The 13,163-nt window shown below is 41.7% G+C and overlaps 1 protein-coding gene and 1 non-coding gene across 2 annotated transcripts in view; one reads left to right on the top strand and one right to left on the bottom strand.

Annotated features, from left to right (window-relative positions):
- Window positions 1-13,163, top strand: part of SH3TC2 (SH3 domain and tetratricopeptide repeats 2) — a 75,405-nt gene that overhangs the window by 32,547 nt on the left and 29,695 nt on the right. Inside the window, exon 10 of the mRNA XM_043986442.1 lies at window positions 10,670-12,346. Within this exon, the coding sequence (XP_043842377.1) occupies window positions 10,670-12,346 (1,677 nt within the window). The remainder of the gene's footprint in view (window positions 1-10,669; window positions 12,347-13,163) is intronic.
- On the bottom strand, window positions 8,449-8,612 carry LOC122744989. Its single transcript, XR_006355308.1, has one exon. It is a non-coding gene; the product is annotated as a U1 spliceosomal RNA (small nuclear RNA).

Below are 13,163 nucleotides of genomic sequence, written 5' to 3' on the forward strand. Positions count from 1 at the left end.
GACAGTCTTAGAGTTGCCTGGGGCACTGAGAAGGAAGTTCAGTGACTTTCCCAGGATCACACAACCAGATATGATACTTAAAACCAAGTTTTCTTTACTCTGAGGAGGACTCTTTGTCCACTATGCTATGATGCCTCACTATAAAAAAATAAAACACAAAAAAGTAAATCAGAGAGGAGCAAAGAAAGTATTGTGAAATGAAGAAAGACATATTTTTCGATAAGGATCTGATTCTCAAAGGATGAGCAGAATTTTAAGAAGAGATAGTGTGTGTTTCATTCTGAACCCAGAGAATGGTTTTAGGAGAATCGTGGAGGCAGGAGAGGGCAAAATGTGAGTGACAGTTGAGAGAGCAGTGTGGTTACACTAGAACATATGATACATGAGGGAGAATAGTGGAAGATAGGTTGGAAATGCAGATTGGGTTCGGATCATGGAAGTCCTCAAATAACCAGCTAACAAATTGAGATTTTTCTTCCTTAGTGGGCTGTTATTCATGATTTGAGGTGTCCTCTCCATCAGTGCAGACCATACCTTAACCATGCCTTTTTTGTGAAGCAATTGGGGTTAAGTGACTTGCCCAGGGTCACACAGCTAGTACATTGTCAAGTGTCTGTGTCCAGATTTGAACTCAGGTCCTCCTGACTCCAGGGCTAGTGCTCTATCCACTGCATCACCTAGCTGCCCCCATGCCTTTTAATTAAATGAAATTCCTATCCATCTTCTCCCATGGATTCACCATGGAAAATTTGCCCAATGTGTTACATAAGCCTTCTTTTTAAATTTAGGAAGCACCAGAGTAGTGCTTAAGGTGTCTATCTGTTGTTATCTCATCCTCTAGATCTGTGACCAGCCCAGCTCTTCTTTTTCATGGTCATACATTTTCTTGATGACATCTTTATGCCACTTCTCGCACATAAGTCATCATTAGAAATATGGTGCAGCTTATCTACTACCATCATGCACCTCTCCTCTACAACTTTTATTCTTAAGATATTGTGGTATCATAAGATTTATAACCATTCAGCATCGCTGTTAGAACAATTGTGTTTAAAAGATTGCTTTTGTACTGAGGGATCATCTCGGGAACATTAGAAGCATTTCTCCTGTACAATGCAATTTGATCTGTTCTTCCAATTTAAATCTTGATTTAACTTGTAAACCATCAATTATAGAGTAAAACAGTAATAGAAGCAGCGTTTATATACATTGATATGCTAAAGCAGTAGATTAGTCATCCAACTGCTTGTCAGAGCTTGGACAATAGGTATGTCTAATTCGTTTAGTTTTTCCTGTTTTTATTGTTAGGCCACAATCTTGTGATCACTCATTGTTCTCATTGAGGATTACCCGTTATGTTCTGTGGCATGATACAATTAGCATAATATCATCCACATAAAATTCCATCTAGGAGGCCTCAATATTTATGGAAAATTCTTCTGTCTTTTGAACCTCACACAGAACATTGTTCATGAAAGTAGAGAATACCCTTTTTTTGGCTCCCCTATTGTTAACAATGAAAATATATTGCAGAATGAGCCTTACACTCATCACAATTGGCTCAAAGACCTTACTCTCATCAGAGTTGGCTCAAGGAGGGAACAGCATACACACTCACTTGGATGGAGTAATCTATCTAACCCTGCAGGAAAGTAGGAGGCGAAGGGGATAAAGAGGGAGGGGTGAAAGAAGGGAGGGCAGAGCAGGGGAGGGGACAGTCAGAAGCAAAACACTTTTGAGGAGGGATAGGGTGAAAGAAGATAGAAAATATCATGGGGAGGGAATAGGATGGAGGGAAACATTTAACAACAGTAACTGAAAAAAACAATTGAAACAGAGGCAAGAGTAATGTAAGATGATGATGGTGATTGATGAATTGATTATTGGATGAAGATGATGATTAATTGATGATGAAGACTGATTTATGATGAGGAGGATTGATGAATGATGATTTATTGATGATGATGGCAAAACATATGGCACTTACTTTGCCGGGCTATTGTGAAGTTAATTCTTTGTCAGGTATAAGGTACTATATAAATGTTATCTATTCCTATTGCTGCAATGATCAACATTATGGGTTTATTGTAAGGAACCGTCTCTTTAAAGTACTATATAAATGTAGTTTACTATAAAAAATGATGAGCAGGATGCTATCAGAAAAACCTGGAAAGACCTATATGAGCTGATGCAAAGTGAAATGTACTATATACAAAATAACAGCAATATTGTAAGATGATCTGCTGTGAATGACTTGGTTATTTTCAGCAATGCAATGATCCAAGACAACTCTGAAGGTCTTATGAAAAATTCAATCTATCTACAGAGAGAGAACTGATGGTATCTGAATACAGATTGTTAGTTCCTTTATCTGATGTTTTGTTTTTGTGTGTTTTCTTTCACAACCTGGCTAATGTGGAAATGTTTTGCATCACTGCTCATGTATAGCTTACATTGAATTGTTTGAATTCTTGGTGGTGGGAGGGTTGGGGAGGGAAGGAGGAAGATAATTTGGAATACAAAGTTTTAAAAAAATTGATGTCAAAATTTGTATTTTACATGTAATTTGGGAAAATAAAATTCTAAATATATATATATATGGATATAAATGCAGAGACAATTGCTTCTATTTGTTGTCCTTCTACAAGTGTCATTGATGAATCCTCTTGTGATGATGTGACTCAGTTGGGTCTTATACCAAAATTTCTGTAGCCTTGTTTTTGCTTCCACTGGTTTTTATAGTTTTACAAGATGATTATACTATTCATTCTTTCTCCTCCATAGTGTTTTATAAACAAGTTTGAAGTAGGGCCTGGTACATTTTTTTTTTGCAGGGCAATGAGGGTTAAGTGACTTGCCCAGGGTCACAGAGCTAGTGTCAAGTATCTGAGTTCGGATTTGAACTCAGGTCTCCTGAATCCAGGGCTGGTGCTTTATTCACTGCACCACCTAGCTACCCCCAAATATTCATAGCTACAGTTTTTGTACTAAGACTTTTTTTGGGGGGTGGGACAATGAAAGTTAAGTGACTTGCCCAGGGTCACATAACTAGTAAGTGTGTCAAGAGTCTGAGGTCAGATTTGAACTCAGGTCCTCCTGAATCCTGGGCTGGTACTTTATCCACTGTGCCACCTAGCTGCCTCATCATAGTAGACATTTAATAAATATTTATTGATTCATTGATTGATGATTCTAAACCCATATTTCCCTTGACTGCCACGTTTTCTCTGCTTCATTAGGAGATAAAGTATTTAATGGATAGGGCATTTGGGGGTTTCTTTTGTCCTCCATGTTATGGTGACTGCCTTTATAACAAGTTTAAAGACAATGGTGATGATAAGGATCACATCTTTGCCTTTATTTCTGTTTCCCATTTTTAGCATTGAGAGATTTTTCAAATATGTCACCTTGAAGCTATTGCAGTTGTTCACAGGGTGATCTCATATTTAGCTTTCCTTTTAGTTTAATGTTGATTCTTTTAATAATTTTTGACCTGTTCTTATTGGTTCATTATCCGACTACAAGTAGACAGCTGATTCTTATGACTCCCATAGCAATACCCTAACTTTAAAGGAAGCTATTTCTTTTTTTTTTTTTGCAGGGCAACGAGGGTTAAGTGACTTGCCCAGGGTCACACAGCTAGTAAGTGTCAAGTGTCTGAGGTCAGATTTGAACTCAGGTCCTCCTGAATCCAAGGCTGGTGCTTTATCCACTGTGCCGCCTAGCTGCCCCCAGCTATTTCATTTTTAATTGTTCATTAAGTCTAGTACCTTCAACATCTCTTTTAAAAGAAAGTATTCATGATTTCTAAGTAGTCTTCGAGTCTTTATTCTTATTTATATTTCAAATTTGAAGTCATACTTTCCACTGTGCTTTGGCTGGGTGGGTGGGGGGGTGCTCCTCTCCTGTGACTACTGGGACATCAAAAATCACTGAGAATCAGTATTGTTAGTTTGTTTTTGGAGGAGTTTGCCAAGTTCTTACAATTTCTCTAGTTTTTCATCCTCTGCTATAGACATTGACACATAAGCTGTAATTATCTCTATGGTAGTCTTTTTGTTTATATAACCAACAAAAACCAAGGTGATTAAATATCCACTAAATGACATTTGTTGTTGCCTGCTGGGTACACAACTCTTTTATTTGTCTCTCCAAGGGAAACTTATAAGCATACTTTTCAACTGCAACTTCCTTTTGTCTTCTGGTTTCTTTTATCAATGTTGGTGTGGATCAATATCAATTCATTGATCATTGGATACATCTCATACCTGAGGCTTCTTTTAGTTCAAGCCTTCATTACTTCTCACGTATGTTAATTGGTCTTCCCTCAATTCCCTCACTAATCCAGTCTGTCCTACAGAAGCCTATCAAAATAATTATCCATAAGCACAGATATGGCCATGTGATTCCCTTACTCCCAACTCCAGTGGATCTCTGGTGACCATTAGATAAAATATAAACTCTTCTGTTTAGCTTGTAAAACCTCATTCAACCTGCCCTCTCTTTCCACCTGCATTAGTCAGTATTCACCCTCTTCTACTATGAAAGCCAGCCAAATTGGTCTTTTCTCAGCTTCTCACACATGACATCTCATCTCCCATCTCCATGTCTTTGCACTAACCATTTCCGATTTCCAAAATTCATTCTCTCCTTACCACAACCTCACAGTTTATTCCTTCCTTTAAGTTGCAAGTCATATACCATCTTCTGCATGAAGCCTTTTTGATGCCACCAACTGATAGTGCCCTCCCTTCCATACAACCTTCTATTTAATTACTGTGTATATATTCATATACTTCCTAATTATGCTGTATGCATCTTCCATTAGAATGTAAGTTTATTGTGAGTAAAAATGTTTCATTCTTTATACTTGTATCCCCAGGACCTAGCACAGTACCTGGCACCTAGTACGTATTTAATAAATACTTGTTGATTGATTGCTAGAACACCTGTAGTTAATCTGACTTCCTTGGCAGCATGTGGAAAGAGAGTTGGCCTCAAAGCCAGGGAAAAGCACAGTGTCTGACATATAGTGAGCACTTAATAAATTACCTATTTATTTTGGGTTTTTTGTTTGTTTGTTTTTGGCAGGGCAAAGGGGGTTAAGTGACTTGCCCAGGGTCACACAGCTAGTAAGTGTCAAGTGTCTGAGTCCGGATTTGAACTCAGGTACTCCTGAATCCAGGGCTGGTGCTTTATCCACTGCGCCACCTAGCTGCCCCATAAATTACCTATTTAAACAAGTGGTTTTTGACCAAAAAACTGGGAGATGAGAGGAGTGGGTATTGACACAGATTAAAACCACTTTCTAAAGAAATTTAACCAATATAAATCATTGTAATTAGGAATTTATTTCTATGTTCTTTCTAAGTTGAAAGAGAATAGGGAGAAGCTAGCTGGCACAGTGGATAAAGCACCGGCTCTGGATTCAGGAGGACCTGAATTCAAATTCAGCCTCAGATACTTAATACTTACTAGCTGTGTGACCCTGGACAAGTCACTTAACCGTCATTGCCCCACCCCACCCCACCCCCCAAAAAAAGAAAGAAAGAGAATAGAAGTCAATTCAGCTAACAAAAACTTGATCTCCTTGGCAAGAGGAGAGAGAAGGCAAACAAGAACAATGCCAACTTAAAATATAAACCAATTTGTAAAATCAGAGGAGGATGGTTAAAGGTTATTAGCATTATGCATTGCCTCATAAAACAGTGAAGGGAAAAATAAGTTTAAGAAAAGCTTGGCAAGAAATTCAACTAAGCAAAGACACCCTGAAAGCATTAAGGATGCAACTGGGAGTCCTACAGACTGAAAAATGGAAACAATCTATAAAATTTTTTATAACAATCTCTTTTCACCATTAAGCACAGTGGAGCTGCTGCATTTAGACTCCAGGATATACTGTACCTCATTCCAACCTTCAGGCAACATTAATTGGTCTCCTGAGCCAAGGAGTCAATGACATCCTGCAGAAGAGATTGAGAATAGGGGAGCAGCTCAGTAGTCTTTCTATAGGTGATGATAATGCTATAGATGGTAATTCACATTTCTATAATACTTTAAAGTTCATTAATTCATTAATTCAATTCGTGTAAATAAAGCACTTTGATAGATTAAACTGGGAGGGAGGATAACATATAAAGGTTAGACTAGGCATGCCCCATTTTCATGGAGTTTAACATAATGACAGGTTAATATGTAAATATAGATAACTCTTACAAACAATATTACAAGATATGCATATTAGAGAGGTTTCAAACCAAGTACCACTAGCAGACACAAGAGCTCCCTGGAAAAGATGCCATTCAATTGGGATTTTAAAGGATAAATAGAAATTCAAAAGGCAAAGAGGGGAGGGAGGGCATGCTTAGCTTATGGAATGTTGTTATCAAAGGCACTGATGCAGGAAAATGCAGGCAAGTTCAAAAGACAAAGAATAGTCCTGTTTAGAGCACAGTGTGCTTGGAAGGGAGCAAAATGAGACAGATTTTAAAAGGCAGTGTGGCAACAAATTTGGTAAGATTTTGAAATGCCCTGAAAAGGACCTTAAATTCCTTGTAAACTACTTTCCTCCGAACAACTCAATAAGGTAGAGAGTAAAAGTATTTTTTTGGTGAGGTAATTAAGGTTAAGTGACTTGCCCAGGGTCACACAGCTAGTAAGTGTCAAGTGTCTGAGGCTGGATTTGAACTCAGGTCCTCCTGAATCCAGGGCCAGTGCTCTATCCACTGTGCCAACTAGCTGGCCCCCAGAGTAAAAGTATTTTTATCCCCAGAATCATAATTTCAGAACTGGAAGATGTCTCTAGGGTAAAACAGAAATTACTCCTGCAACAGTCCCAGAAATTGACTAACAAACTTCCACTTGAATACCTCCAGTGATAGGAAAGTCACACTGGACACCATCCCACCCCTCAGCCACACTAGGATAGCACACTCCACTTTTTGATAGCCCTAACCATTTGCATTTCTTTTTTTCCCCTCCATCCTGAGCTTAAAATTATTTTTTTACTTCAGACCATTGCATCTAATTCTGTTATCTGGGCTTACGCAGAATAAATCTTACTTCTCTTCTCAATGATAACTCTTCAGAGTCATGAAGATAGTGATTGTCTTCTCCCTAAGGCTTCTCTCCTCCAGCCCCATTTCCTTCAACAGATCCTGGTGCTAGAGCTGAACTTTGAAATTAAAGAGAGGAGCACAAGTCTAAGACCCTGTATGTCCTGTACTAGATCATGAATTGTATACATATGAATTAGAGAGAAGCAGGGCATAGTGAATAGCTAGCCTTAGAGTCGAGCAAATTCAAGTTGAAGCCCTATCTCTAACACACACTGGCTGGGTGAAGCCTCAGTGCTCTAAGCCAGGGCTTCTTCAACTTTTTCCACTTTCCACCCCGTTTTGCCTGAGAAAGTTTTACACAACCCTGGGTATATAGGTATATAAAATAGGTATATTTAACCTTTTACTGTTGCTAAATTTTTCTCAACCACCACATTCAGTTGTGCCACTCCACATAGGGTTACTACCAACAGTATAAGAAGCTTTGGGTTAGACAACTCTCTAAGACTCTAAGTTGCAAAGAAGGTAATGATATGCATCAGCAGAGAAAGTTTCCTTGTGGAAGAGTTTGCTACCTATCAATAAAATGAAAGCTCTAGTCCCTATACATATGACACGCATGTATGCACATATAGACGTATGTGTGCATGTTTGTATACCTGTATACATATATACAATACACACATATATAAATGTTTCTTAAAGGTCTCTCCTAATGATGTCATTTCATGTGCTACTTTCTAAGGAGTTTTTCAACACTAACATTCAGGTTTTTTTTATGATGGCCTGGGGCAGCTAGGTGGCACAGTGGATAGAGTATAAGGACTGGAATTAGGAAGATTCCTCTTTCTGAGTTCAAATCTGACCTCAGACACTTACTAACTAAACCCTGTTTGCCTCAGTTTCCTCATCTATAAAATGAGCTGAAGAAGGAAATGACAAACCGCTCCGGTATCTTTGCCAAGAAGACCCTAAATAGGGTCACAAAGAGTCAGACATGGCTGAAGAATGATTAAACAATTACAACAAAACATATATATGGTAGGGTGAAGAAGTTTAAAAAAGCATGAAGAGGCCTCCTGGACTGGAAGGCAGAAGACTCAAATTTGAAGCCCAGCTCCACCACTAACTAGCTGTGTAACCTAGGGCTCAGGTTAGGTGGGGCCTCGGCTTTCTCATCTCTCAAATGAGGGTGTTAGAAGGGATGAGTTCTATGGGCTCTCTCAGCTCTAAAGTTCTATGCTTTGAAGGGTAGGGCCTTCATTTGTTCAGTCATTTTCAGTTCTGTGGGGTTCTTTGTGACCACATTTGGAGTTTTCTTTTCTTTTCTTTTTTTTTAACATTCTTCAGTAGCTTTATTATCAATCTTTTGTTTAAAAACGCAAAAAATCAGGGGAGAGCGCGAACGCAGTCCCCCACTACCACAAATTATGCAGTTGAGTTTCCCGCATTTGGGGAAATCGCAGGGGTCTGCCCATCCGGAGTGCAATGGATAAGCCTCACCCTGGGGAAACCACCTTTGTGATCATGGAATCACCCCTGCCAGGTAAGTATTGGAGTTTTCTTAACAAAGATAGTGGAATGGTTTGACAATTCCTTCTCCAGCTCATTTTACAGATAAGGAAACTGAGGCAAACAGGGTTAAGTGACTCACCCAGGGTCACACAGCTAGTAAGAATCTGAGGCCAGATTTGAACCTAGGAAGATATGTCTTCCTGACTTCAGGCCTGGCGCTCCTGTATATTATAGGGCCACCTAGATGCCCAAGGCCATCATAGAAACCCTGAATATTAGTGTTGGAAAGGTCCTTACAAAGTAGCACATGAAATTTCATCATTGGGAGAGACATTTAAGAAACCTTAAAGATCATCTTTTCCAAATCCCTCAGTTTACAAATGATAAAACTAAAGCTCACATTGCTAAATAACTAAGACCTCAGCTGTGAAAGAAAGAGCAGCCTCCTGAGAGATAGAGCATCAAAGATGACCAGAATCAAAATTGATTATCTTCTTCAAGTCTGAGAGCATGAAGGACATGGTATAGCAGAAAGGATATTAGATGTGAAATCAGAGGATCTAGCTTCAAATTCTGGCTCTGTATGACCTCTGGAAAGCTGCTTGATGATTCCAGGCCTCAATCTCTTTATCCATAAAATGAAGGCATTGGACTGGATCTGAGGTATCAAAGCTCATGGCCTGAGATGCCAAACCAGGTTAAAATATAATTGGGAAATATTTAGAAAAATAAATAAAAATACAATAAGTAATAAGTACTGTTAATGTGTAATTTTCTAAGTCTGTATGAGGCTATAAGGCTATTTCTACTTGAGTTTTACACCATCGGTCTATATGCCTCTCAAGATACTCTCAGGCTCTGAATTTTTGATCTTATGATACTATGAAGTAAGATGGGGAAAGATACATAGAGACTAATTCCCTGAACCTCATGGGCCCTCACATTACTGGCTTATTGCCCAGGTAGGTTTGATTCATCCCCAAACCACTGGAACCTCTGTGTGGTAAGATGATGCCCAGGGAGAATCTGACTTCCCTTCTTCATAGGTTCAGGCCTGTGGCTTCCTGACTCTGAGGCAGTGGTTCCAGCCTTAATTTGGAGAGAGAATTTTCACCTCTGAAGTCTACACCACAGGAGATGGCTGGGGACCTCGGCATGAGCCTGACTCCCCAAAAGCTTTCTATCCTCTCTTATTTCAATTTTATGTTTATGCTCAAAGCCCCCAACTTTTCTCAGAGTCATAAAATCTCAGAGTTTGGAAAGCCCTCATGGTCATGGAGTCCATGAACAACAATCTCCTCTGCATCATCATCTGGAACAAGTGGCCATTTATGCTCTTCTAGAAAACCTCCAGAGATCGAGAACTCATGACTGCCCTAGGCTGCCTATCATTCTACCTAGGAACAGCTCTAATTGTTTGCATGTTTTTGTTTTGTTTTGCTTTGTTTTCCCTATACATTCAGCTGAAATTTGTATCTGCCACCACTTCTCACTGCTCTTCTGCCTTCTGGGGCCAAGCAGAGCAAGTCTAATCATTCTCATGATACACTTTTTTTTTTTTTGGTGAGGCAATTGGGGTTAAGTGACTTGCCCAGGGTCACACAGCTAGTGTCAAGTGTCTGAGGCCGGATTTGAACTCAGGTCCTCCCGAATTCAGGGTTGGTGCTTTATCCACTGCACCACCTAGCCACCCCTCATGATACACTTTTAAATAGTATAATAGAATGCAGAGCTGGAAGTGACCTTGGAGAGTGTCTTGAAAGCAATGGTCATGTTTTCTCTTCTCCAAGATAAGCCTCCATCATTCCTCCAATGAATCCTTTTAGGTCATAGTTTCTATTCTCTTTCCCATCCTAGTTCCCAAGCTATCAGTCCACGGTTTAAAGGAGAAAGCACTAGTTAAGGAATCCAAGAAACCAAGTACAAATCCTTTGCTACATAATAGCAAGGTGGATTTGTTCATCTGTAAAAAAAGAGGAGGCTGGATTGGGTGAGCTTTAAGACTTCTTTCATCTCTCAGTCCCGTGTTGCTAGATCCTGGGATTGATGCCCAATATACCAGTGAAGGTTGACAAGATCTCTTTGTGTCCCCACAGCGTCTATAGCCGAAGGTTTGGAGGGAGGCCAGCCCGGTGAAGCCTGGGAGGAGGACACGGCCATCAGCTCGGGACAAGGCAGTGACTCTGACGATTCCTCACTAACCTCAGACAGCTATCACCTGCCCGAGCCAGATGACCTCGATGACCCTGAGATCTTGATGGACCTCAGCTCTGGGCATGAGGAAGAGGACGAGGCTGCCGCAGTCTTTCACCCTTTTCTGACGCTGCTGAACCACGAGGGCTACGCAGGCCACTTTGAGAGCCTGTATGACCTTTCCTTCTCACTTCCTGCTTCTTCCTTCTATGGTTTCTCTAATGAGGATGAGCTCATCACTTACCTGGTCACCTCCAGGAACTATGCCAAGCGTAATCACATGACCTGGGCCCATGCCCGCCTCTGCTTCCTCTTGGGACGTCTGAGTGTTAAGAAGGTCAAGCTTTCCCAGGCCCGAGTCTACTTTGAGGAAGCTCTCCACATCTTGAGTCACGGTTTCAGGGATCCGGCTCTGCTTGCTGCTCTCTACATTAATTTGGCAGCCATCTTCTTGAAACAGAAACCAAGGCCTCCCCGAGCCTCCTCAGCTCTGTTGGAGAAGGCAGCTTCCTTGCTGGCATGCCTTCCCATTGGTGGAGTAAGAGCTGAAAATGAGCTGGAAGTGGTGGCTCATATCCTGAGGGAGGCCATTGCTTCCGGCAGTAGTGCCCTGGAGGCCCGGGCCTGTTTCTTGGCCACCCGACTGCTCCTCAGCTTGGGCCAACATGAAGAAGCCCTGCCCTTTGTAGAGCGCCTTTACCTCCTTGCAGGCCCACCCCCTGCGGCCATCCTGAGCTTCTTATATGATAAGAAATACCTTCCCCACTTGGCACTGGCCTCAGCCAGACAACACAGCTCCCGAAGGGCCCCAGGGACGGCTGTATCTCTCTGGCAAGTCAGCCTGGTCCTACAGAATGCAGGAAAGCTCCTTAGGTCCTCCTCCTCCCCTGGCTGCGGTGACATCTCTGCCCTGGCCTGCCCTTCTCTGAGACAAGCCTTAGCTGCTTCTCAGGAGCAGGGAGACGTTAGGACCCAGCGGATTCTCTGTATCATCCTTGCCAAAATATATTTCCACTATAGCTTATCTGATGGAGCCATCTACTACCTGACTCGAGCCATGACCCTGGGGCAGCTGCTGGGAGAGGGAGACACCTTTGAGTCTTCCCTCTGCCTTGGCTGGGCATACCTCTCGGGCCACTACGCAGGGAGGGCCCTGGAAGTCCTGGAGCGCCTGCTCTCCTCCCTGTCAGTGACAGACAGTATTCTCCAGAAGGGAGTCGTGCATAATCTCCTGGGACTTGCTCATGAAGGGGAAGGCCAGGTGACTCAGGCCACCAAAAACTATCGCTGGGCCCTGGAGGTGGCTGAGGAAATGGGTCACATTAGGAACCAGGCAGTGGCCTTGGCCAACCTGGGCCACCTAATTTTCAGGTCCCGGAACCAGCAGCTGGCTGAGAGCTACTTGAGCCAGGCTGTCCAGCTGTACTCTGAGCTCCAGAGCAGCAAGGACATAGACACAGAACTGGGGCATGTGATGCTCTGGCTGGCTCAAGTCCTGATGGAGAGGCACAAGATAGAGGAGAGCCGGCTCTGCTGTGAGATGGCTTTGCTGTTTGGCCTGAAGCATCACCACCTAAAGAGTGAGTATGGCTCAGGAGGCCTCCTTAAGGCCCTGGAGGAAGGACAGTGACCTCTTTTTCTCCTGATGCCCTCCTTGAAGACATTCAGACCTCCCCTTGCCTTTAGGATCAAGTCAAAAACTTTAAGGAACTATGGAAAGGGTGCTAGACTGAAAATCAGGGAGACCTGGGTTCAACTTCTGACTTTGACACTTTCTAGCTGGGTGTCCCTAGGCAGGTCCCATCACCACTCTGAGACTCAGTTTCCTACTTTGTAAAATGGACACAATATCTACACTACCTGCTTCACAAAGGTATTCTGTGGAAAGTACTTCAGAAGCTTTGAATCCTATGGCAAATTGAGTTATCATTATTAACTTGGCAGCCAAGGCTCTGCTCAATTTGAATCCAAACTACCTTTCCAGACTTCTCTCATATTATGACATTTTATGTATTCTTATGCTTCCGCCAAACTGTGCCAATCCTTAGTAATCACCCCATACCCTCTCCCATCTTCGAACATTTGTTTTTAGACCCATACCCAGAATGATCCCCCTACACACACATACACACACTCCTGCCTATCAAAATCTTTTACCCTTTAAGACCCCACTCTGATACCACCTCCTCCATGAAACCTTCCCCATCTTCCCAGCTAAAAGTGATTTCTCACTACCCAAATCTCTTATGGTTCTCTGCTTGTTACTCATTTATATTTTATCTCTCTATTAGATTTTTTTGGCGAAGTAATCAGGGTTAAGAGACTTGCCCAGGGTCTCTCAGCTAGTTAGTGTCAAGTGTCTGAAACTAGATTTGAATTCAGGTCCTTCTGACTCCA

The sequence above is a fragment of the Dromiciops gliroides genome, chromosome 2, assembly GCF_019393635.1.
Source record: "Dromiciops gliroides isolate mDroGli1 chromosome 2, mDroGli1.pri, whole genome shotgun sequence".
Lineage (NCBI taxonomy): Eukaryota > Metazoa > Chordata > Mammalia > Microbiotheria > Microbiotheriidae > Dromiciops > Dromiciops gliroides.